We start from the raw sequence: 24403 nt of genomic DNA, 5'->3' as shown, positions 1-24403 counted from the left end.
CAAGGGATTCTGGGCTCAGGGAGGATCCCTTCAGCACAACATAAGTTGAAAGGGCCCAGAAGGATTAGAGAGACCTCGGGGAGCAGGCATGAATCAGGAATATGCTAAGAACTGTTATGTGTAATACCCAGAATTTGTGAGATACCTGAACTTCAAGGAGAGCTTCCTAATTTGTTTTGCTTTGCATTGCGCTTTGTTTTCATTGTAAATAAACTGCACTCAAGGAACAGCCAGAGTCTGCTTTCTTTTTCCTCTGGCTGTTTCCAAGCCACAACCGCTTGAGTTATCACATGCAAAAGTGATTGTAAATATCTTAGAAGTGAAAAAATGAGTGAGGGGTCTGGGTGACATTGGCAGGGGGGACTTTAGGCTGTAGAGCCAGGAGGGTCTTCATGGACTCAGATAGGTTGGGCAAACTGGTGGACTAATTGGTATAACTGATAATTTCCTTCTTGTGCACATATCACAAAATCTGATGAATTATGCAAGTAAAATCCAACAATTGCTAAGAAAAATATGCGAGTTAAATCTTCTTGAGTAAATGATTAAAATTAGGAACACAAAAAGCACATATAGCAGATTTGCACCACTTATTTGGATAAATTTTGACTTCTCTGGCTAAGTCTGAAAAACTGTTATTTATCCAGCTAAGTAAGATAGGTGGATAAATGTTAAAAAAAACTACTTATCAGCTATGTTCAATATTACATGCCATGTATCTTTTAGATATGCAAATATGTTGGGTAGATTTATGTGTATTTTATATTGTGTGTGCGCATTTGCAAGCATGATCTAAAATACCTCTGCATGCATGCACACGTCTATATTTCTCTACATGTGGGTACATGCTCGCTGGCTTTAGTTACCCTCAAAGCTTGTCAAAAATTAGAGGGAATATTGGCCCAAGTTCAGTTATTCCAACAACTCCATTCCTGGCAACTCTAGCTCTGGTTCCAGTCATTTTTCTGACTCCAGATCCTGCCCACACGGGTCCAGTTCTATTTGATTCCAGATCCCATACTGAAGAATTTGGTTCTAGTCATCTGTCCAAGGCTGAGTTCCTGCTCCTGTCATGTTAGTGACTCCAGGTCCAGCTCTCTCAGTGGCAGCTGTTCTACAGACATTAATTGCAGCTGTCTCTGACACCAGCCATGCTAATCTTGATTCTGACACCATTTCTATGTGGGACTTTGCCTTCTTGAGGTGTGTCAAAATTACTCCAAACAGGTATTTTCCTGGAGTCAGATAAAACCTAGTCAGGGGTAAGTCAAACACAAATAAATGCACACCTAGTTGATCTGGTAACTTTATTTACGTACTTGCACATAAGGAGATAGCATAGCCAGCTAATCTGAAGAAATTAGGAAATACATATATCATTTCAGTTATTTATTATTAAAAACAGTAATTCATTACTTGAGTGTGCAGCTATTAATTGGAACTTAGCACTTCAGGGTGGTCTTACCAGCAACATGATGTATTGCCATATAAGGCAAAACTCAAGATTCTAACCAGCAAAAGCTCTGTTATCTATATTTTTAGCAGATTCTGTATTTCATGCTTATATGAAAACTTTTCTAAAAGTTTTACCGCTAGCAATACACAAGTTCTGGTATATATTAGTTCTAGTAAGTAGAGGACACTGACTTCAGTTGCAGAGTGGAAAAGGTTATTACAGTTCAAAGCTTGGAACAGCTTCTAGCTAATTCTGAGACCTGTACAGTGAGCTTAGCCTGGCATTAGAAAAAGCAAAAACAGGGCAAAGGCCAGCTTTCTAAGATTCTACAGGTGGGTCTGAGATCCCTGGGGTTCTTGGGGAGATCTGGAGTCTGCCCTTTTAAAGGGAGCGCCAATGTGCCACACTTCCTGCTGGCAGCCATCTTATTCCTATCCAGACACAGTTCTATTCCAGGTTCACAGTCTGCATTTCTCCAGAGCTTGGACATTGTGGTCCCATGTTTTGTGTTTCTGTTTACTCCTAGATTGCTTTGGGTTATCCATCTTCCTGCAGCGATCCTATACTGCTTCTGAAGGCACCTTTGTGGCTCCAGGTTTGGGTTCTGCATCATCTTAGTGTGGGCCCCGTTTTTCCTGTCCAACTCCTGCCGGCATCCAGCATCTGAGGGGAAGGTGGCCATTGAGGGCAGAAATTCCCCGTGTCTGCTCCATTTAAGGATCCCCCACTCTCGCCCTATCTGAACTGCACACAATTGATTTTGGGGGTCACACCTCCAGCCGATTATGCCACTGTGTCAGCTTGATCTGTGACATATTTCATCTTAACCCATAATTAACAGAGGCGCTCTGTTACTGATTACTATAATGGCTTCGAAGTAACCATAAGAGTTCCACTCATTTTCCCATGTAACAGACCATGCAATAAGATTATCAGTAGCGTTTGTAAAGGAGCACACTATTATGAAAAGTTTCCAAGTTATGAAGGTTGCATGTTGTCATATGCAAGAGGTTAGAGAGAGGTAGTCAACCCCCTTTTCCCCGCTCACCCTATAAATGGGTAATTCTCAGTGGGGAAAGAGATCCCAATTTTCAATTCTGCCCCGTCTAATTGTGTATGTGTGTGAACCATGCTGAAGGTCTCATAAACTATGAAGCAGCTGCGATTGAACCATGTGCTTGTTAACTTCATGTACACGTGCAAAATTGATTTTGAGCTGTCGCAAATTTTGGTGAAAGTTTGGGAGGATAGAGTAACAATGAAACCTCCGTTCCTTGCATGTTATGCCAATCAATGTTTAATAGTTTCACCAAAAGTGGCAGTTTCACCACATTGCCTTGTACTCAGGGCCACTTCTAATTTGTGGTGGTCCCTAAATGCTTTCTCCATTTTTATCCAGCAGACTGTAGGCTCGGGCAGGGCCTAACAAGAAATTATTATTATTCCCCCGTAACGGTTTAATTCCAGGTACTGGGGTGCTTTATCATAATTTTTGGATAACATTTTATTCTGTTCCGTTATTTTGGTTACATAGTAAGTGAATAAAGGAAGCGTTAGAAGAGCTCAGCCTCCATTTTTTTTATCCAGACCGCTGTGTGCTAGGAGGGGATCTGATCAACAGGAGATTGTCATTCCCTGCCATTTGTTTCATGCCAGATGACCTGAATAAAATTCCTTTGGACGCACAGAGTTGGTGTACAGTTTTTAAAAGAAACAAGGGACCCGGCTGGATGCTAGAAAGGGAGAGAGCTCCCATCGCAAGGGAAAGACAGGAAGGTAAGGCCCGGTCATACCAAGAGTCCGGTGGAGGAGAGAGTCCCTAGCAGAGGCAACCTGGAGTAGAAGCTCTCTGGTTTGGGGGGGGGGGGGGGGGGCCAGACTCATGGCTCATAGTCGTATGGATCCTGGATTTATTTCTCCCCATGAAGGGGTATTAAACTGAAGCCTTCCAGTGGGCCCAGACTTGGCTCTTGGGTGTGGAGGCACTGGACACTGGTTTTATGAGGTGACAGGGCCCCGGGGCCCTAAAACTCTGGCCTCCTAGGCTTGCGGGCCCTCGGTGTCACTTTGGCACCATCCTCCAAGATGGCAACCACATTTTTTGAAAGGAAAAAAAAAAAGACGGTCAGGAACGAGGAGCATCACTTCTGGCCCTTTCTTGGTGACAGGGGCCAAAGAGGGCCCCAGCGTTGGCACACAAGGCCAGGGGGGTCAGAGGGCCACAGGAAGCCCGGCCTGGGCCCTGAGGCGTTGAGCGGTAGGGGGAAGGCAGGGTTGGAAGATTGGTGAGGCTTTTTTTTTTTTTATTTATTAAAAAAAAAAAAAAAAAAAAAGAACAAAAATTAGTTGAAAATTTCTGGATTATGCTCTTGAGAGAACATTTTTGGTTCCTCCGTTCAGAACCAAAAATGGCCTCACTCATCACATGTAGCACGTTGGTTTTACATGAATGCACAGCCCTAGTATACTTTGCTGTAGTGCTAGCAGCCCCCATATGCAGGTCATTAACATGTATTTGCATGGAAAGTGTGCTAACATTGGCTCACCCTTTTACTTCAATTTTAAGCATATGGTTTTTTAACACAAAAATGTGCACTAAAACAGAAGCTCCCAGGTCTGCTGTTAGCAGTGTTGCCACTGTCAATTTTGGTTGTACCAGTAAAATATATATATATATATTTGTTGGTTAACATTAATAATAAATCTGGTGACATTTGACAAAGAATGCAAGTTTTTCCACAAGCCTCAGACAGTAAAATTGGGATATATCAGAGGAATTCAATTCATTTCCTGTGCACACAGCGACAAAAGCTTGGGTCTTTGACGCAGAACTTGGCTGCTCACAGGCCTCAAACCTGGCGCTGACTCGAGACATTTGACTGTGTGCTCCTGTTCTGTGCTGCAGGACACCTTCCTCACTTACTGTCGGAGCAGACATTTTATTGGCATTGACTGCACGGGAAAAAAAAAATATTAGTCCTTTCTCCGGAAGTACAAATACTTCAAGAATTAGGTGCATCATACAAAGATGCCTGGCCTTGAACAGCTGAGCAGTTACAGTAATAGAAAAAAAACACCTCACACCAAGAAGTATATAGAGCTAAATCTACCATTAAATAAATTCTTATAGATGAGAAACCTTAGAACAGCTATAATATATCTTAGAGGCACAAGCTGGCACAAGCTGATACATTTATGAAGGGAGACGGTGTGGAACAGATCAGGAACTGCTTTGAATTTGGGTGCCTAACGTTTCTGATATTACACATCCAAGTGACAGCCAGGCAAGCTAACGTTACAGAGGCAGAGACTGCCAAGAGACTGTGGTTGTTGCCGGGAAGAAGATTTAGAGACGTCTCGTGGATGCATAGACGTGGGACCTGACCCAGCAGCGCTTGCTCCTGGCAGAATCCTGCACCATCGCGCCACGCACAATCTTATGCAGCATTTCCCGCCCGTGAAGAAGATTCAAAATTCTCCCGCAGAATTCGGTATGGGAATCCCAAGAGGAGACAGCCACAGCAGCAGCCCCCGCACAGCCTCGCAAGGATGTGGCAGCACTGGGCCATGACGGCCTGGAGGAAGGTGCGGGGCTCAGGGCAAGGGACGAAGAGACAACAGTGGGATCAATGGGGGACGAAGGGACAACAGTGGGATCAATGGGGGTCAAGCCTGCGGAGGAGAAGAGTGGAAGACAGAGTGGGGGGGGGGGGGGTTGTGTCATGCCACAGGATGTGCGATTACAGCAATCGGAGGAATTCTACACAAAAAGAAAAATTTAAACTTCTGCATCTTTAAGTAATTTTCTGTACTGCATTTTATATTAATTTGCATAGACAGTGATATTGTGTTATGATGAATACAGTATGCAGAACTATTATACTGTTTGTGGGGAATTAGCCACCCCCCCCCCAGGAATAAGAGGAAAGCTGGGGGTCATTCCGTCCCACTGTTCCCTCGCACGTTGTTAGAGTCCAGCCCGCAGCAGGGAGAGGACCAAACCCGCCGGCACCAGCAGGGCCAGGTTGCTGAGTTTCACGCTCGTTGCTCCGCTCTCGTTGCACAGGTCGGTTGAGCAGCAGGAAATTTCGCCTTTTACCCCCCCGATGTCACCTTTGCCTGGGGAACAGGTTGGAGCACACTGCTTAGTGATGCTGGTTTTACCTAAAGAGACAAGAGAAGAATGAAATGAGAAGTTTGTTTACGTTCTTTCTTGCAGATCATTCCCGATGCATTGGGTTTTCTGGCTTTCGGCCTGTGGACCCACTAAATGGATTCTGGAAGACTCTTCTTAACTCTAGGGTTGCCCTCTAGCCCCCCATGTTAGTAGAGAAAGGCTGAGCTAGTCCTGGGTTTTATATGCTTGTTCATGCAGAGCCTAGAAGTTCCCTTTAATTACAAAACAGGAATTGCAAAGTCTGAGCACGGAATGGGTTAAAATCCAGTCTCTCTCTCTCTCTCCACATGGAGATAATATAGTCAGGGCTGGATGGGATAAAATTCCAAAAAAAAAAATCTAACCAAGGTTAACACAGGAGGGAAGCCTGATCACTCAGCGGCTGTGATGTGCGCTGCCGTGCGCAGGCTTCGGCTCCTGAGCTTGGCATCTGCTCCCTGGGTCAGTGGGGGCCGTGGATGCTGAAGAGGCAATGTTCACGCCCCCAAATCCCCCCCCCCCCAGGGCGACACATGGCAGCCAGGGTCGGGAAGTGTGCATACCAGGCTCTGGTGGGATCTGCAGTCTGTGATCCCTTGCTGAGGATGGACTGCTGCAATGAGTAACTTGGGCTGGAGAGGAGGGGGTGGGGGGGGCGGGGAAGCCCCCGGGCAGTTGTGAACGAGGGCTCATGGCCCTGTGGGACTTTTTTTTCCTGGACCCCCCTCATTCCAACAGAATTCAAGGGCTAAATGATAAGACAGAACTGAGCCAGATCCTCGTGAAGAACTGGCCCCTGCTGCAACAGATCCATGTGCGGCGGAAGATGAAGAGGGTCCTCTACCAGGAATTTTTGCATGGAAACCTTGCACTATGTGATAATGGCCGTGCAGTCGGGAGACTTTTTTACCTCCATGGATCTGTCAGAGGTCTATCTTCATATTCCCATCCATTTGGAACATCATTTTCTGTGCTCTGCGGTTTTGGAGCGCCATTATCAATTTCAGGTGCTGCCATTTGGTCTGGCCACTGCCCCAAGAACATTTTCCAAGATCACAGTGGTCGTTGCAGCGGTGTTGAGACGAGATGGGATCCTGGTGCTCCCATACTTGGACGACTGGCTGATTCGAATCAGGTCCTTGGCAGAGAGCAGCCTAGTGGCCAACAAGGTGATCTCCCTGCTGTGGGAACTCAGTTGGGTGGGGAACCTTTCCAAGAGCAGTCTCAGACCTTGTCAGTTGCTGGAGTATTTTGATGTTCGATTCGACACAAGGCTGGGCAAGGTCTTTCTACTGAACATAGGAATCCAAAAGTTGATATCTCAGGTGTGTCAGTTAGTGAACACTATACACCCGACAGTGTGGAACTATCTACAGGTGCTCGGTTTGATGGAAGCAACCCTGGAAGTGGTGCTATGGAGAGGGCACATATGTGTCCTCTTCAGTGCTCACTGCTGTCTCATTGGAACCCACAGTCTCAGAACTATTTGGTTCACCTTCACTTGCCGATGGAGATCTGTTGTCACCTGCAGTGGTGGATGAAATCCATAGAAATCCATTTCTATGATTTCAGGTCAGTGTTACAATCTATCATTTTCTCAAAAATTGATTATTGTAATTCACTTCTACACGGTCTTCCAGACAACTCCCTAAAGCCTCTCCAGTTGTTACAAAATGCATCTGCAAGGATTCTCACGAAGTCCAACAAAAGGGACCATATAACTCCGATTCTAAAGAAGCTCCACTGGCTCCCAGTCAAATTTAGAATCCTCTACAAACTATTATCCATCATCCACAAAGCCATTCACAACAACACACCACTGGACCTCAGTATTCCTCTTCAACTTCACACCTCTTCCCGTCCGCTAAGATTAGCACAGAGAGGCACTCTGAAGGTACCTCCTATCAAAACATCTTTAAGAAAAAGATCTCCCTCCGCTGCGGGCCCCAAGCAGTGGAATTCTCTCCCACCTGAGCTCAGGCTGGAACATTGCACAATCACGTTCAAAAAAAGACTCACGACTTTGCTATTCAGCCAAGCTTTCCCTTAATTTCAAGTTGCTTCACAGCTTCCACAAACTGTCCCTATACAGGGCTCATTCTCATGTTTAATCATCCTTATTTTCTTTTCCTTCTCTTCCTCCATTAGTCATCTTCCCCTTATGGATTGAATCCCCTCAAGTCCTCCTCTTTCTACCTCCTCAAATTGTTTCTTTCCTAGTTATGTTTATTACATAAGAACATAAGAACATGCCATACTGGGTCAGACCAAGGGTCCATCAAGCCCAGCATCCTGTTTCCAACAGTGGCCAATCCAGGCCATAAGAACCTGGCAAGTACCCAAACACTAAGTCTATTCCATGTAACCATTGCTAATGTCAGTGGCTATTCTCTAAGTGTTCTCTTCCTCGTTCTTTGTAAGACATATTTTGTCATTATTTATTGTCTGTTGGAATGTAAACCGGAGTGGTAAGTAACTCTGTTACCTGAACCTCGGTATAAAAAAAAGTTATAAATAAATAAATATAAATATAAAAATGAGTCACCCACAGATGACAGTTGACACTCGAGGTCCAGGATGGATGAAAGGAACCTTCCTTCTTGGGCACAACAACATAAATGAAATAGCACCCCATATTTTCCTGAGATGCAGGCACGGGAACCACAGCCCTCAGCCGGAGAAACCTCATAAACGTAGACTCCACTGCCTGCTTCTTCTGCGGGGAGTGGCAAGGAGATACCATTAACATGTCCTGAGAAATACTGCGAACTTCCAGCACATAGCCTTCCCATATTACTTCCAGGACCCAGTGATCTGATGAGATGGGATCTCGACCCACCTCTGATAAAAGAGATAGGTGTCCCCCTATTTCCTCCTCCTGAAGGCGAGTCAGCAAACCTTCACTGGAAAGCATGGGACTGGCTACCACCCGAGTCCGCTTCTCGGACTGACGGGGACGAAAGGACTGAGACCTACCAAAAGGCAGAATCCTCTGAAACGTCGGGTTCCTGTAGGGATGAAAACGCTTTGAGCCTTTGAGACGATCCCTCACAGAAAAAGGGCGCTGCAATTGCTTCTTATCCTCTGGTAATCAGGGAACTGGAGATTCACCCCATTTACTGGCCAGCTTTTCCAACTCACTCCCAAACAAGAGTGAGCCATTAAAGGGCATTTTCGTAAGATTAGCCTTAGAGGCTGCGTTACCTGACCATTTCTGCAACCATAGCTGACGTCTGGCAGCTACCACCAAAGCCACTCCTCTGGCTGAGGTATGGACCAAATCACAGCCCGAATCCGCCAAAAAAGGCTGCTACGGGTTCCATAACTGCCTTGTAACGTGTCCCCGAATCATCCACCTCGTGAGAGAGAGGCAAGCAAGAACGTGCCACGAGAGCACAACAGGAAACAATCTGAAATGTCATTGCCACTACATCCAAGGCCTGCTTAAGGCTAGACTCAATCCACCTATCATGCACATCCTTCAAAGCCCGTCCTCCCTCCAAGGGGATAATCATCCACTTAGAGACAGCGCAGACAAGTGCATCCACTTTGGGAAAATGCAAGCATTCCTTCACAGCTAGATCAAGAGAGTACAGGCCTTCCAATGCCCGACCACCTTTGAAACTCATCTCCAGGGTGCCCCATTCAAGATCAATCAATTCTGAATGGCCTCCGTAACCGGAAAAAAGCATGAGGCTTTACGTAAGGAAACCAAAATGGGATTCTTCCTTGGCTCTGACATAGCATCTTCAAGGTTTAGGAAATCAGGGCTGGTAGCTCATCTTTATGAAAGAACCACAAAATGGTTCGATACAGCTCCAAACTAGGAGAAATTTCCCCATCTTCCAAAGAATCAGGATCTGCCTCATCTGTGCCATCTGGGTGCCCACCTAGGATACCCCTGGTGTACCGAGGTGTGCTATAACACTTAACAGTAGAGGTGGAAGAGGGAGGAGGCCACTGGCTGAAGATCGACCTGACAGCAGTGGGTGAAGTGGAGGACTGTGCCTGTTAAAAGGTTTGTAAACCCTGAAAAGACTCCACCCACGAAAAAGCAGCCGGATCCAGACCAAATCCAGAAGGTACAGGAGCAAGCCCAACTGAACTGCCATCTTCTGCAGAAGAGCCAATCAAGGGAGTACCCAGATCTGGCACACTTCCAGCCAACGCCATAACCAGGCCATCATCAGAATGGGAAGATCCAGGCATAGCAAAATCTGAAGAAGACAACGCTCCTTGCGCACCCGAACAGTGCCGACACATGTTGGAAGATAGGTCAGGCTGAGAAGCCCTAATATGACAGGCAACACAAAGAGAAAGGTGCTTAGGTTTCTTGTTTACCATCGCCATGAGCATGCACAAAGTTAAGGTGCCCCTGAGGCAAGCGCAGCAAGGCGCACGCATAGCCAGTGCGCCCAGCACCACGCTCAAAAATGTTATGCGCCTAAAAGTCACGCATAGCACGACATGGACAACGCGTGTGCAGAGCCGATGCAGTGCACACTGATGTCCTGTAGAGGGCAGTAAGACATGGAGTGCGCAAAAATGCCACCGGCCTACCACGCGGTGCGCCGAGAAAAGCCTGAATGCAGGGCCTAGTCCACGGGGACTGCTCAGCCCACCAGGCTGCCCAGTTTCCCAACCCCTGTCTCTAAGGAAAACTTCCTTTTTTTTTTTTTTTTTTTTTTTTTAAACTTACCGGAGCTCAGCACTTACCAGCTGAGTACAGAGACAGTCTATGGCTGCGGGGGAAGAGGGTGTTTGCTGTCACTGCCGTGCTCGGCCTCCTGCACAAGCAGCTAAGTCCATGCTGGAAATTGGTTACCAGACCAAGGCACACCTCCGAGGGACCACAGAAATAACCTCAGAAATTTCTCAGCTGGGGATGGACCTTTAGGTATCACCACAAGAGAGCAGGGCTTTCGTTTCTCAATTTAAAATTCTCCTTCCAAAATTCACAGCAATCCCCCAGAGGGAGATGCACGTCCACCATCCGCTGGAGACGGAGAATACTGGCAGGCTGGGGTCACTGCAGGAGTATATATACTGTGACGTCAACTTGCTCTGTCTCCATCTGCTAGCAGGGAAGCATAACCCAAGGGTCCTGAGTCCCTTGTCTACATGCTAGGAGGCTGCTTGGAATCACTTCTTGTGAACTGGGGTAAATGTATTCAGGGTAGAGGCCTTGAGGAGCTAAATAAAAGCCTAATATTTAGGTAGAGGGAGGGGGCAACTGAAGGTGGGGTGAAACCTGATAATGGAGATTATAAGTGGGCTTTGCCTCCTACATACTCCAAGACTCTTCTGTGGTCCCTTCCCATTTTCAAAACACATCTAATGGCGACCAAATATCTCTGTTTATTATGATAGAAGCCCAAACATCTGCAGGGTGAATCAAACCCGCAGTTATTATTCCTCAGCTAACATTTGGGTAGATCAGGCGGCTTGACTTGGTCAATGTCGGACAGAGTCAGTAGCAGAACTTGGAAGAGGCAATGCGACCTGCTCAAGGTCACATCGGGCCACTGGTAGAGGGGGGTTGGATGCTGTATCCTACGGAGTTCTGTTAATTCCTTGCTCAGCCTGCATCAAGTCTGATATTCACCCAGTGGTCTTATCCACACATTCAACCCAAAGCTGCACCAGCTAAATATCCAGTCTCAAGTTAACCGAAAAAGCTGTCTGGGTACATTTAAAAAGTCTACTCTTTACCTAGAGAGAGTCACTGAATATCAGTGCTGCCCAGACAAAGTAAAGCTGCATCTCTGAGATTCAGGAAGTCAAGGTATGCAAATTAGGGCCCGCGGTAAAAAGGAGGCGCTAGGGACACTAGCGCGTCCCTAGCGCCTCCTTATTGACAGAAGCGGCGGCTGTCAGCGGGTTTCACAGCCGACGCTTAATTTTACCGGCGTCGGTTGTCAAACCCGCTGACAGCCACGGGTTTGGAAAACGGACGCCGGCAAAATTGAGCGTCCGTTTTCCAACCCACGGGCAGTTGGGGGGGGGGGGGGGGGGGTTTAGATTTTTTTTTTTAATTTTTTTTTTTTTTATCTTTGGGACCTCCGACTTAATATCGCTGCACATTTTACTTTTTGTATCGCGCGGGACTAATTAATAGTGTGATGTAGTGCAGCGCTGCCGGAGGCAGGAATGGATAAGATACCATATGGCGGCTAGTAATACTAGAGCCAGCCAGCAGGAGGAGCAGGTGAAGGCGAGAACTACAAATCCCAGGTTCCTAGAACCACCACCTGACCTGTAGGGAGAGCCTGGAGGTGAGCAGGTGTCAGACTCTGACACTAATGAGTCACACAGGTGAGCCTGGGGAGCTAGAGGAAGAGGGTGTGCCTAGGTAGCAGCAGTGGCCAGAAAAAGCAAGTGCCAGGAAGCAAAGAGAAGGAAATGGAGGTAGGTTCCGGGGGGAGAGGAATCCTCCAGCTGTCTCAGGGGCACCGCCTAGCCTGAAAAGGGAAACAGAGAACCTGTACCCTAAGGGAAGTTAGGGCAGGGGTGTTTGCGGGTGGACGGGAGAGCCAGGGGGCTCAAACAGTGCCTTTGCTCCAGCACCTGTGTTAAGGGGTTAGACTGCTGGAGAGCGGGGGCAGGGTCATTTGTTCAGCTCCTGAGGGGACGGAGCCAATGTAACAGATTCAGCTACTCTCATTTATAAAAATGCTTTGAGGAACCTCTCTCTCTCTCTGTGTTATCTTTGGGGGTTGGGGGACTGCTTCAACCCCACGCCACACAAAGAGAACCCAGAGGCCCAGCAAAACCAGGGCCGGCGGAGACCTGAACCCAGGGAGTCCTGTGAGACTGAGAGACTCCAGGGATATCCAGGACTCGCGAGGGGCCTGAACCGGAGGCAGCGGAGCGGCACCCAGGGCAGCACGGGCGGTGAGCCTTCACAATAGGCTCATCAACATGCATTTGCACGTTGTGGGTGTTATTAGTTTCGGGGAGGTTGGCATCGTGTTTTCCACGCACTAGTACCCCTTACTGGATAAGGGTTAAAAATAGCGCGTGGAAACCACGTGGCCAAACGGGAGCTAACAGTGCGCTCGGCCTGAGTGCAGTTTACTGTATTAGCCTGAAAATTTGGCAGTGGAGGGAGTTTCTGTTGCACGTTCAGTTGTAATGTGAACCATCCTAACTCTGCGCTGCACCTATTCTTATGATTATTGCTGTTTTATTGTAGTTATGATGATCTCTGCCTTTCTGGAAAGAGGATTCATGAAAGAATACATGGATGTGTTTTATTACATGATTGGATCTGATGTTTGTTATATGTTCTTTGTGTGCCTTTTTCCATGATATTCTACTTGTGTATTTATAAACTGCAATAAATATAAAATAAGTTAGTATACATTAAGGATTTTTTTACTGTGGGTAAGTGCTTGAAATAAGCGAGTTAAACATTTTTTAAGTTCACTCATGTTGCATAACAGCTATTGCAGATTACTTAGAAACTATTTGTCAGGTGCACTCTAAGGCAATATTTATCAATGAGAGTACAACCAGTCCTGCCCACCTATGTTAATCTTGAGTCCACCCAAAAAAACTCTGTTCTGGTTTCTTCACTGGTATGAGAGAGTCTGCATGTGTGTATGAGAGAGAGAGAGTCTATATGTGTGTGTGCGAGAGCCTGTGTGCGTAAGAGCCAATTTTTTAACCCTTATTAATTTTCATTTGTGGATGCTGTCTTGCATTATTGTGTTTGGGAAATATTAGAACAAATTTATCTGAGCTTTTAATTATTGGAAATTCTAATCAGCTGTTTTGACATGTTGTTAGTATGATTTTATTATTATGAAGAATTGTTTATTTCTTGATGTTTTGTGAGGAATGATGGTTTCTGTTTTTCCCATTGTTGCATTGCATAATATAGTTGGACTTCTTGCAGTCTTCAGTTCAGTTTTTGTCAGGGGGGGGGGAGGGGAGGGGTGCTGAATTATCATCCTGCCCTGGGCACCAAATTCTCTGTCTGGCCCTGCCTACGCTCGACAAAAATTAGCCTCTCCTGCCACTGAGTGCCCCTGGTCGTTCCCCCCCCCCCCCCCCCCCCGCTCTGCTGGTCCTGCTGCCTGGCCGTGTCGCTGTGACTGTCTCCGCTCTCTCCCCTAGGCCCCGTTTCCCGATTAGAGCATAGGAACTGGAGGCCCCTGCCGCTCCTGGCCCGCTGTTGCCTGCCTGCAACCCAGCCTGTCTCCCTGACTTGCTTAGTCCTGTCCTGCTCAAGCCGCCCTCCACCTGCTGCAGCCACCAGTGCGGCTCGATCACATTGATGAGGATCAGGCATGGACACTAGGCCTGCACTAAGAAAGGTAAATACTGTGGGGTTTATTAATGGGGGCTGCTTCTCCTAACTGTTAAGCGTTGAAGCTCCTGGCCTTGGTTTGGGGGACATTGGGGTGGTAGGGGGAGCATTGCAGAGAAGTGTGTTCGTTGCAATTCTGCACGGCTGGCGCCTAGGGAAGAGGGGGGGGGGGCACTAAGGGAGAAGAAATGGGGGACAAGGATGGGAATGATAAACATGTGTGGAAGCGGAAGGACACCAAGCTGAAAGTTTTACTCGGCCCATCCAAGTGTTTGCAGTTTCCAGAGCACAAAGTTGGCAAGCCTATCCGGGCAACAATTTTCTGACAATTTTTTTTTTTTTTTGCCTGAGGAGCAGGGTAGGGACATTCAAATCATGGGGTTTGTCCAACCCTCTCCCTTTGAATCGCGTGATTACCGTGCACAGTAAGCCATACGCCGTACCTGGGTCCTGAAGATGGTCTGCACGGTGCAACTTACCAGACGCTGAAGCAACGAAGGTCATGCATTGCTTGTTGCTGATTGGTGGACACTCAGTTTGCGTCGTGCACTCGCTGTTCTTTTCGACCGTAACACACGTGTAGCATTTCAGAGAGTGAGCTGCAAGAAACATTCAACTTTAAACCGACCCGTACTTCCAAAATCCGATTCGTTTTCCATGCAGAATCACAGGGAGAGCAAGCTGGTCTGCACCTGACGTTCGGCGAGAGCCCCAGAAAAGAAACTTTTTTTTTTTAACAGTACTGAAGAGGTTTTTTTTATCAAGAACCACATCTGTCTATACCTTTTCCCGAGCTCGGGGGGAGGAAGCATTCTTGCCACATTTGCTTTTAAGCAACAATCCTGGTCTGCCTGGGTCCGTGCCTTCTTTTTTTAGCATTAGAAGACAAAACTATCATGAAATATACAGCCCTCATAGGCCCTTTTTTTTACTAAGGGAATAAACAGAGTTTATCATTCTGAAGCGTGAGCAAAGTTGCATTCACATTTCTAAAACAAAGATCCTAACAGCAGAATGCTTAATTGCGCAGCGTCTCCCGAGCTTGCATTTTCTTCTTTTTGTCCCTTCATGCACACCATCCTGTCACAGCCACTCAAACCTTCACCCATATCCTCCATTCGTCCGGCCTGTAATTATGTATATTAGCAAGGGACCCGCAGCAATTTATATTCCTTTCAGGTTTAATACCCAATTCCAAATCTCAAGAGGATGCAATTCTCTCCCAGTGGTTCTTTTCCCTCTATCCAACGCTTGAGTACATGGTGGGGGGGTTGTATTTTTTTTGGGGGGGCGGAGGGGCTGGGATTCTTGGAAGCACCTCTATTTCCTTTTTAGATTTGACCAGTGAAGACGCATCCCCCAGGAGAACCACGCAGAACACCCAGTGCACCGGCCTTCCAACAACCTGCTCAACGCTCGCATAAAAACCCTGTCCAAACCAGCCTGCCAAACTTGGGCGAGCGGATCAGTGATCCAGCTGCAGTGCTTTTTACACCCAGGACAGGTCAGCAGCTCCCAGAATTTCTTGATATATATTCTATGCAATAACTTGTCTTTTTCATTCCCCCCTCCACCCGATTCATATTGGTCACCGGAGAATGCAGATTCTCAAATTAAAAAAAAAGCAGCCCATTCCAGATCATCTCTCGGAATCTCCTCTCCTAGCTCCATCGACCATTTGGGCCACAAAGGGTAGACGGAGAGGAGCCACCTTCCCAGTCCTCACCAGCCAGCTATTTTATTTAGTTTCCCCCGCAGTGCATGCGAATTCTGCATCAAGGCCCATCAGCGTCCGGGAGGATGGAGCCACGTTATTCGAAGCCCTCGCAAAAACGACCTTAAGAACATAAGAACTTGCCATGCTGGGTCAGACCAAGGGTCCATCAAGCCCAGCATCCTGTTTCCAACAGAGGCCAATCCAGGCCACAAGAACCTGGCAAGGCAACCGTCAGCCAATGAAAGGAGCAAGGTGGGCCTCTTAATTTTAAAACAGGTGTTAGGGTGTAAAGAGCTAACCCCCAGGCAAAATACCATGTTACCAAGTTCTACCAGGAAATCTGCAATATTAAGAGATATGAACAGGGACGTATCACGTTGTTCCCTCCTTAAGCTTTTCTACCATTTCCAAACCATCTGCAATGGCTTTCAAAAAGGGATGTGAAGCAGACGTTATGAAGTTTCTTGGAATGCGGAGAACTGGAGTAGGATTGATGATGTGTAATCCCTAAAATCTAAAAGATTTTGTGTTTTCTTTATAAGCATTATCAGCTCCATATTGGGCTGGATGTGGCTCGGCTAGTTAGCTGGATACATTTATATAGCTAACGTAGCCCCATATATTCAGCTGAATATATTACGGCTATCTTAAAGGTAGCTGGATAAACTTAAGGACAGCTCTATAGGCCGACAAGAACTAGCCGGATAAAATGACAATTTGGTATCATTTATCCTTCAGCCTTCCAAATACATTTGACAACCTCAGATTTTGAAGAGAATCGATCTCTCTTTTTCTTTATCCGCCCAAGGCGGGAGGTCCTCAAACTATGGCGGAGGGCCTGATGCCTCCCTTGGCTGAGTTTTTTTGTCTGGACCACCCCCAGCAGCAGTGGCAGGCGGCGCTTGATCTGGCCTGCCGTGGGGGATGCGTTCCACCGCCAGCTCACAGACCTGAAACAGAGAGCGCACGTGCCAGCACGTCAGAGCAGCGTGGCAGCCGGCGCCAGCGCAAAAGCCACCATCGACAGGCTGCGCTTCACGTTTCTAGGTGGGGACCGCACGAGGAAATAGGTCAGCGGGGAAACAATATACCGATGGGTTATGTATATGCATAATAAGAAAAAATATATATGTTGGCCACGAGCCACTCTTGCTTTAATAAATTCTCCGAAAAAGGATATTCTGATTCCTTGTCGGATTTTATAATATGGTTTGATCAGATTGGTGTTGCTACCTGGAGTCACCACTTGCAGCCTTTATGCTGGCAGGCTGGCTTCTTGAGGATTTGGCATGGTTTCAGTGAAGTCCTACCACCTTCTAAACGCTAGTCTTTATAAAAGCTTCAGCTGCAAAGCACTGAAGGTGAACTCAATCTTTTTGGTATTTCAGTGCTGCTGCTGCATAAGCTTTGCACGCTGTTTGGTAGTTTTACACCAGCTCTGCAATCTGGGTCAGGAATTCTTCATGAAGTACCCGGGGTGACCTGCTACGGTGCCCGCAGGGCTAGGGGGGCACCCCCACAGCGAACTATCGAAGACTATTCTGCAAGGTACCGAGCTTAGGGGGGAGGGCTGGGGTATGCCAGCCCCGCAGACCACCAGGATCCTACATTTTGCGGGGAGGTGGTGGAAGGTAAAGACCATCGCTGCATTGCGCCGTGGTACAGCTGTGCTAATTTCTTGGGGATATTTGGCTCCCTCCCATGATAAAACTATTATACCTTAGTAAATCCCCTTCTAGCGCTGTTTTAAAAACTATGAATTCACTTTTTACAACCTCTCGGTGAAGTTGTGTTGGAACCCACGCGGTCTCCAGCACGATCGTTGCTGCTGTTTTTACTTTGGGAGATCGTCAGTGCTTGGTACAAGGCTTGGAGGGAGAGGGAGACTTACGGAGGGATCTGTGAGGAGCTAGCGTGAAAGTACCTTGAGGCTCGGCTTCCCTCCCCCCTCCCAGGAGATCCTGGATCTCAGTAGTATGCTGTGCAAATGGGGGTCTGAATTTGAGAAATGACCTTGGGGAGGGGGGGAGCGACTTGTCAGGGTTTAACGGAGTCTTCCAGCTCGTGGCGTCGTACATTGTGCGCAGGGAGAGGGCGCACCGGTTCCACTTGGGGGCCCATCGGTGTCAGGCTACGGCTCCGGATGATCGAGGAAGGGCCCCCCCCCCCCCCGAGCGCTGGAGTCGCGTGGCAGCCCTGGGGGGCGGGGGGGGAGGCAGCTTGCTCCATGCAGGGAGAGCTTTCCTGGGCTTGCCTCCGGGCAGAGCTCCTGGGAGGATCGGGGCCAGAAGCGGCCGTGGGATGGCTCGTCTTTAGGGTTTTTGAACACAGTTGGCAGTAGAAGTGGAACGCTGCCCTGAATTTTACCAGGCCACCAGCTCGTCTTTTCCCTGCTGAGAAGATTCACCTGCCGCCGCCGTTACGCTTCGGCTATGAACTTTACCGCTGAACCTGCGGTTTGTGTTTGAAGAAACCCCCAATGTTGCGTTAAATTAATGTCGGCAAGTTGGAACCAGCAATTTTGGTTTGGACCAAGGTCTTTTGCAGGGTTTGGGGAGGGGGGCGGGGTCGCAGAGGTGAAGGTTGCCAAATGCCTGGTGTTGTAAGAAGCGGCCACACGCTTAGGGGGGAAAAGGCGTCTTCCTTGCCCAGAGGAGGAATCACACTGAGCCCAGTCCTTTTTCAAGGAACCTTAGCCGGCTTAACTCCTCCTCCCAGTTATACCCCCGCAACGCCCCTAACTTACAGGCGGGTACAGTAAAGTGAGCGGGCGAGCGCACAGGCCACTCTCCCCTGCGCGCGATTCACTAAAACAAATTATTCAAATTAGGGCCCGCGTCCCTAGCGCCTCTTTTTTTTTTTGACAGGAGCGGCGGCTGTCAGTGAATTTGACAGCCGACGCTCAATTTTGCCGGCGTCCGGTTTCCGAACCCGTGGCTGTCAGCGGGCTCGAGAACCGATGCCGGCAAAATTGAGCGTCCGGTTTTCAACCCGCGGCCAATTTTTAAATTTTTTTTTTTTAAATTTTTAATTAATTTTTAACTTTCCGGACCTCCGACTTAATATCGCCATGATATTAAGTCGGAGGGTGCACAGAAAAGCAGTTTTTACTGCTTTTCTGTGCACTTTCCCGGTGCCGGCAGAAATTAACGCCTACCTTTGGGCAGGCGCTAATTTCTGAAAGTAAAATGGCTTGGCTGCACATTTTGCTTTCTGAATCGCGCGGGAATAACTAATAGCGCCCGCAACATGCATTTGCATGTTGCGGGCGCTATTAGTTTCGGGGGGTTGGCCACACGTTTGACGCGCTATTACCCCTTACTGAATAAGGGGTAAAGCTAGCGCGTCAAACGCGCGTCCAAACGCAGGTTAACAGTGCGCTCCGTCATGCACGTTTATGGCCCTAATAGTTATTCCCGCGCGATCCAGAAACCAAAATGTGCTGTGAAGCCACACATTTTATTTTCAAAAATTAACGCCTGCCCAAATGTAGGCGTTAATTTCTGCCAACGCCAGGGAAGTGTGCAGAAAAAACTGCTTTTCTGTACACCCTCCGACTTAATATCATAACGATGTTAAGCCAGAGGCCCCAAAATTTTAAAAATTTTTTTAAAAAGTTTTTAATTGGCCCGGAAGACGGACGCTCAATTATGCCCGCGTCCATTTTCCGAACCCCTAGCTGTCAGCGGGTTTGAGAACAGACGCTGGCAAAATTGAGCGTGGGCTGTCAAACCCGCTGACAGCTGCCGCTCCTGTCAAAAAAAGAGGCGCTAGGGACGCGCTAGTGTACCTAGCGCCTCTTTTTACCGCGGGCCCTCATTTGCAAACTAAATCGCGCGCACAGGAGAGTGACCTGTGCGCATGTTGGGAGAGCGGGCGCTCGCCTCGGAGCGCCAACTCTGCCGCGGGTTTTACCGTATCGGGCTGAAAGTTTATTTATTTAGATTTTTTTATATTCCGCTTTTTGCACTTTTTTTTCAGCACTTCAAAGTGGATTACATTCAGGCACTGTAAGGTATTTTCTGTGTCCTCGTGAAAATCTGACGTCCACGCCCCTTGTCAGGCTCTCCTCTCCTCCCATTGGCTGTGTGTCCTGTTCCACGCCCGCATACACTCGACTCCCGTAGCTCACCCTCTTGCCCAGCGCCTGCAGCGGAGCGACAGTGACTGCTAAGTGGCAGGGGCAAGCAGGATCTCCGTACGCACAGGGGGGGAGGGAGAAGCATTCATGTCCTTATATCTGAGGGCCACTGAGATTGCATTGACTGCTGTCATCCACCACCATAAATGGGACCCAGTGGGGCGGCACGCAGGAGGAGGAGTGTGAGCAGTGCGGAGGTGACCGAGACTAAGAAGATTATGTTTTGAGGGGAAAATGCTCCCCCTACAGAAATTATCATCGTTTTTATAGTGCAATCTGCAGTACTTAGCACTCTACAATGGCGAGACGTTTCTCCGCTGCAAGCATGCAGCGCACACACACACACACACACAGCAACTGAGGCTTTCCAGTCATGTACCAGACCTAGGGTGTTAACCCTTTGCTGCTTGCTGTACTACCGCAATGTTTCTCTATCCTCCCCTGCAGGCACACCAGGTTTTCAGAATTGCCACAATGAATTCGCATGAGTGCACCGGGGGTGGGGGGGGCACCAACGTATGCAAATCTCTTATATACATATTCATTACGGCTATGCGACTGGTTCAGAGTGGCTCCAGGAGAGGCTGGGTAAACTGGACTAGGGTAGTTTTTTCTCAGTGGCTCATGTTTTCCATTGGAAGTGCCAGGATGGAGTGAAGATCCCATGATAGCTGTGCTCAGCACTGCCGGCAGGACTGGAGTCAGCGCCTACGAAGGTAACCAGGAAGGAGAGAAGACAGCTGCATAGAGGGGCAGTTACTAGTACTACCCTAAATAGAAACAGGGGAGTAACCCGTAGAGAGGGGAAGTTACTACCCTTACCAGAAAGCATGAGGGTAACCTGCACAGGGGGGCAGTTACTTCCATTAGCAGAAGGCATAGGGGTAGCCTGCACAGGGGGTGGGCAGTTACTTCCATTAGCAGAAGGCATGGGGTAATCTGTACAGGCGGGGTAGTTACTTCCATTAACAGAAAGCTTGAGGGTAACCTGCACAGGGGAGCAGTTACTTCCATTAGCAGAAGGCATGGGGGTAGCCTGCACAGGGGGAGGGGCAGTTACTTCCATTAGCAGAAGGCATGGGGGTAGCCTGCACAGGGGGAGGGGCAGTTACTTCCATTGGCAGAAGGCATGGGGGTAGCCTGCACGGGGAGGGGGGCAGTTACTCCCATTAGCAGAAGGCATGGGGGTAGCCTGCACAGGGGGAGGGGCAGTTACTTCCAATAGGCAGAAGGCATGGGGGTAGCCTGCACAGGGGGAGGGGCAGTTACTTCCATTAACAGAAAGCTTGAGGATAACCTGCACGGGGAGGGGGGCAGTTACTTCCATTAGGCAGAAGGCCTGGGGGTAGCCTGCACAGGGGGAGGGGCAGTTACTTCCATTAGGCAGAAGGCCTGGGGGTAGCCTGCACAGGGGGAGGGGCAGTTACTTCCATTAGGCAGAAGGCATGGGGGTAGCCTGCACAGGGGGAGGGGCAGTTACTTCCTTTAGCAGAAGGCATGGGGGTAGCCTGCACAGGGGGAGGGGCAGTTACTTCCTTTAGCAGAAGGCATGGGGGTAGCCTGCACAGGGGGAGGGGCAGTTACTTCCTTTAGCAGAAGGCATGGGGGTAGCCTGCATGGAGCGGCTGTTACAAACATAAGCAGCTTGCTGGGCAGGCTGGATGGCCCATTTGCTCTTTATCTGCCGTCATTGCCACGTTACTATATACAGATAGTTACAGCTGCATTAAAAGGACAAAAGGAGCTTGGTGTTGAGCTGCTCCTGGCATGCTGCCAGTGAAGTAAGTGCCTAAGCCCAGAAATATAAGCTCGGACCTGCTGTAATTGCAGAGCTGCCGCTATGAGTCTCTACATGAAAGGAAATGCACGCTTTCTGTAGTAATAATCCTGGAGCCACACCTATCCAGTCCGCTTTTCAGGATGGCCGCAACGAGAAGACGCATGAAGCAGATTTGCATACCCTGGGTCTCCAAAGTGGCCATCCTGAGAAGGGGACTGGCTGGCTGTGCCTCCAGGAGAGGGCTGGGAGACGAGGAACCCGGGATCATCCTCTCTCTGGCCTTTCATACAGGGGCAGGGAGGGTCCATGGATAAGGTGAGAAGAAAGCGCGATGACACTGCCCCTGATTTACTAAGGTCTTTTCCCCCCCCCCCCCCCGAGACTCAGAATTAGGGATGTGCGCCTGAAATTTCTCGGCTCACGTATTCTTTCCAAAAAACCCAGTTCTTCCTTGCATTTCCAGAACTTAATGCGACAGGGGTGACACTGGCGGGCGCGTTAGAAAGACCTTTACACTGCCGTAAGCCGGTTAAGAGCCGCTTGTCTATGAATCGTGCTTTTTATTTATCTTACTTGCGTAATATTTCTTGTATTCCGCATTACATCGGAGCAATTTTAGTGCTGGCCCGATTTTTCCTAGGTACACAGAAATGGACGGCAGAAAGGCCAGAGGTCCGAGTCCGCCCTGCAATCGTGTTCTGAATTTGAATCCCAGGTCTTTATAGCCTGGGTCCTTTCATTGTCACCAGGCTTTAATTGAAACTGACCCTGTGCCCCATTGCTATAGCTCCTTGGAGGGGGGGAGGGGGGGTTCCACATATTCTAACTCATTCCCTATTGATGTCCTACCCTATTATCTTCTTCACAATTTCTCCTTTTACTTCCTCCCTGTTTTCTGCTCCTCACCCATGATCTTGGCAACTCCTGGAATTATTTCCTTAAGGATCCCCCCCATAGTCTATCCCAGTGGTCCCCAGCCCAGTCCTGGGCACCCCCCAGCCAGTCGGGTTTTCAGGATATCCACAGTGAATATGCATGAGAGAAGATTTGCATGCACTGCCTCCATAACATGCATGAGAAAATTTGCATATTCATTATGGATATCCTGAAATCCCGACTGGCTGGGGGGGGGGGGGGGGGGGCGCTCCCAGGACAGGGTTGGGAACCACTGGCCTATCCCTTGCCTTTTTTAAAACTCCTTTCCAGTCTTCCTCCTCACTATCTCCTCCGGCAGGGCAGTCCAAGCGTCCGCCACCCTCTCCGTGAAGAACCATTTCCTGGCATTCAGTTTGAGTTTACCTCCCTGGAGTTTCGTACTGTGACCTCTTCTTCTCGTGGAAGAGGCTTGTTTTTTTAGTTGTGAATCGTTTAAATCTTTCGGGTATCTGAAGGTCTGTATCATGTCCCCTCTGCGCCTTCTCTCTTCCAGGGTGTACGTATTTAGGGCCTGTAACAAGCGTGCCCGGTCACTCGATAGCCATTTCACCGCAAGTATGTGACCCGGGGATTTTACTGGACTCTATATACTGCATTCGTTAAATCACCCATCGTGCGACGTTTGAAATCTCTCTCGGATGATCTCTGATTTCCCAACAGTGGTGCAAGCTCTGCAACGCGCTCCACCTCGGCCTACCTGCTACATACTGACACGCAGACCATAAGGGGAAAAAGCACAGGGTTGCTTCTTCTGCCGCCAAGTCCGAGAGCCAAAGCAAGTCGGCATTGCCGGAGTTTTCCGGAAGGCTCCTCAGACAGTGAGAAAGTGTTGCTAGCAGTCTTTTTTTTTTTTTAGGGGTTCGAAGCTGCTTGGTTTTTTATTGTAAATATTGCTACTCTTTATCATAAACCTTGGGGGTAACTGCACGGACTACCCTTAAGAGAATCCTGGGGGCAGCCCGCACAGCGAGGCAGAAACTACCGTAAGAAGCTTGCTGGGCAGACTGGATTGAGCATTGGGTCCTTTTCTGCCGTCATTGCTCTAATATTACATGCAACTATGTTAAAAGGAACTGCGTGCATATCACAGCATAAGTTGTATCAATTTTTAAAAGCCCATTTACGCACATAAATCCTTGTGAAAATTATCTCCTCCGTGCAAAAATGCCATTTTACCTGCATAATACTGAATTCAGGGAGGGTAGTCTTCAGCGGCCCGTGGAGGGCCAAGGTCTGCATAGACTTTTAGACTCAAATTTTCAAACTGGGGCTTGTGTACATCAATTGACTCGGACAGTCCGCAGGGGCGTGCGGAAGCAGCACAGAGCAGGCACACGTACACATTTCCACCGGCTGCACGCCGGTACGGAGACATACGCGTAGACTCTGGGCAGTCGAAAGGGCACACGGAAATGGTTTCCCTGCCTCCTCCTCCCCCCCCCCCCCCCCCGAGAATGCCTCTGGAGTTTGCATACACGTACACACCAAAGTGACGAGTGTCCTTTCATGCAAGTAGGACCCGGATGATTAAAAACGCCAATTACACCCATAAAACGGCGTGTAAATACGCACAAGCCACTTTGAAAAATCAAGCTTTATGAGCGTAAGCTGTACTTGTGCGCACAAAATCCCATTTTTGTGCATGCAGAAAATGTACACAGAAAGTCTCCAAAGGGTAATGGAATGAACGTGCAACCCTACACAGAAAAGGGAGGGGAAAAACAAACAAAACAAAAAACAGGAAATCAAGCCCATGGACCCCCAGTGGAAGCCAGGTGTGGCTTCCTTCACGCTCTTCAAAATCCCGGTCCTAGCTTTCAAGGCCAGGCACCTCCTTCCCTCAACAACAAACTCACCCCCTACGAGCCCTCTGGGGCCCGCCTGGCAGGGCCTACGGATGACG

At 48.5% G+C, this 24403-nt stretch overlaps 1 protein-coding gene across 2 annotated transcripts in view; it reads right to left on the bottom strand.

Moving 5' to 3' along the window:
- Positions 1-1292: 1292 nt before the first annotated feature.
- Positions 1293-24403, bottom strand: part of LOC115085768 (lymphocyte antigen 6E-like) — a 79928-nt gene continuing 56817 nt past the window's right edge. For both annotated transcript variants that reach the window (XM_029592151.1, XM_029592152.1), the window contains exons 2-3: positions 14406-14525; positions 1293-5620 (exon numbers count right to left, since the gene is read on the bottom strand). In XM_029592151.1, the coding sequence (XP_029448011.1) occupies positions 5424-5620; positions 14406-14525 (317 nt within the window). In that variant the 3' untranslated portion in view covers positions 1293-5423. The remainder of the gene's footprint in view (positions 5621-14405; positions 14526-24403) is intronic.

This window comes from Rhinatrema bivittatum, chromosome 2 (genome assembly GCF_901001135.1).
Source record: "Rhinatrema bivittatum chromosome 2, aRhiBiv1.1, whole genome shotgun sequence".
Classification (NCBI taxonomy): domain Eukaryota; kingdom Metazoa; phylum Chordata; class Amphibia; order Gymnophiona; family Rhinatrematidae; genus Rhinatrema; species Rhinatrema bivittatum.
This window is presented reverse-complemented; position numbering and strand designations above follow the sequence as displayed.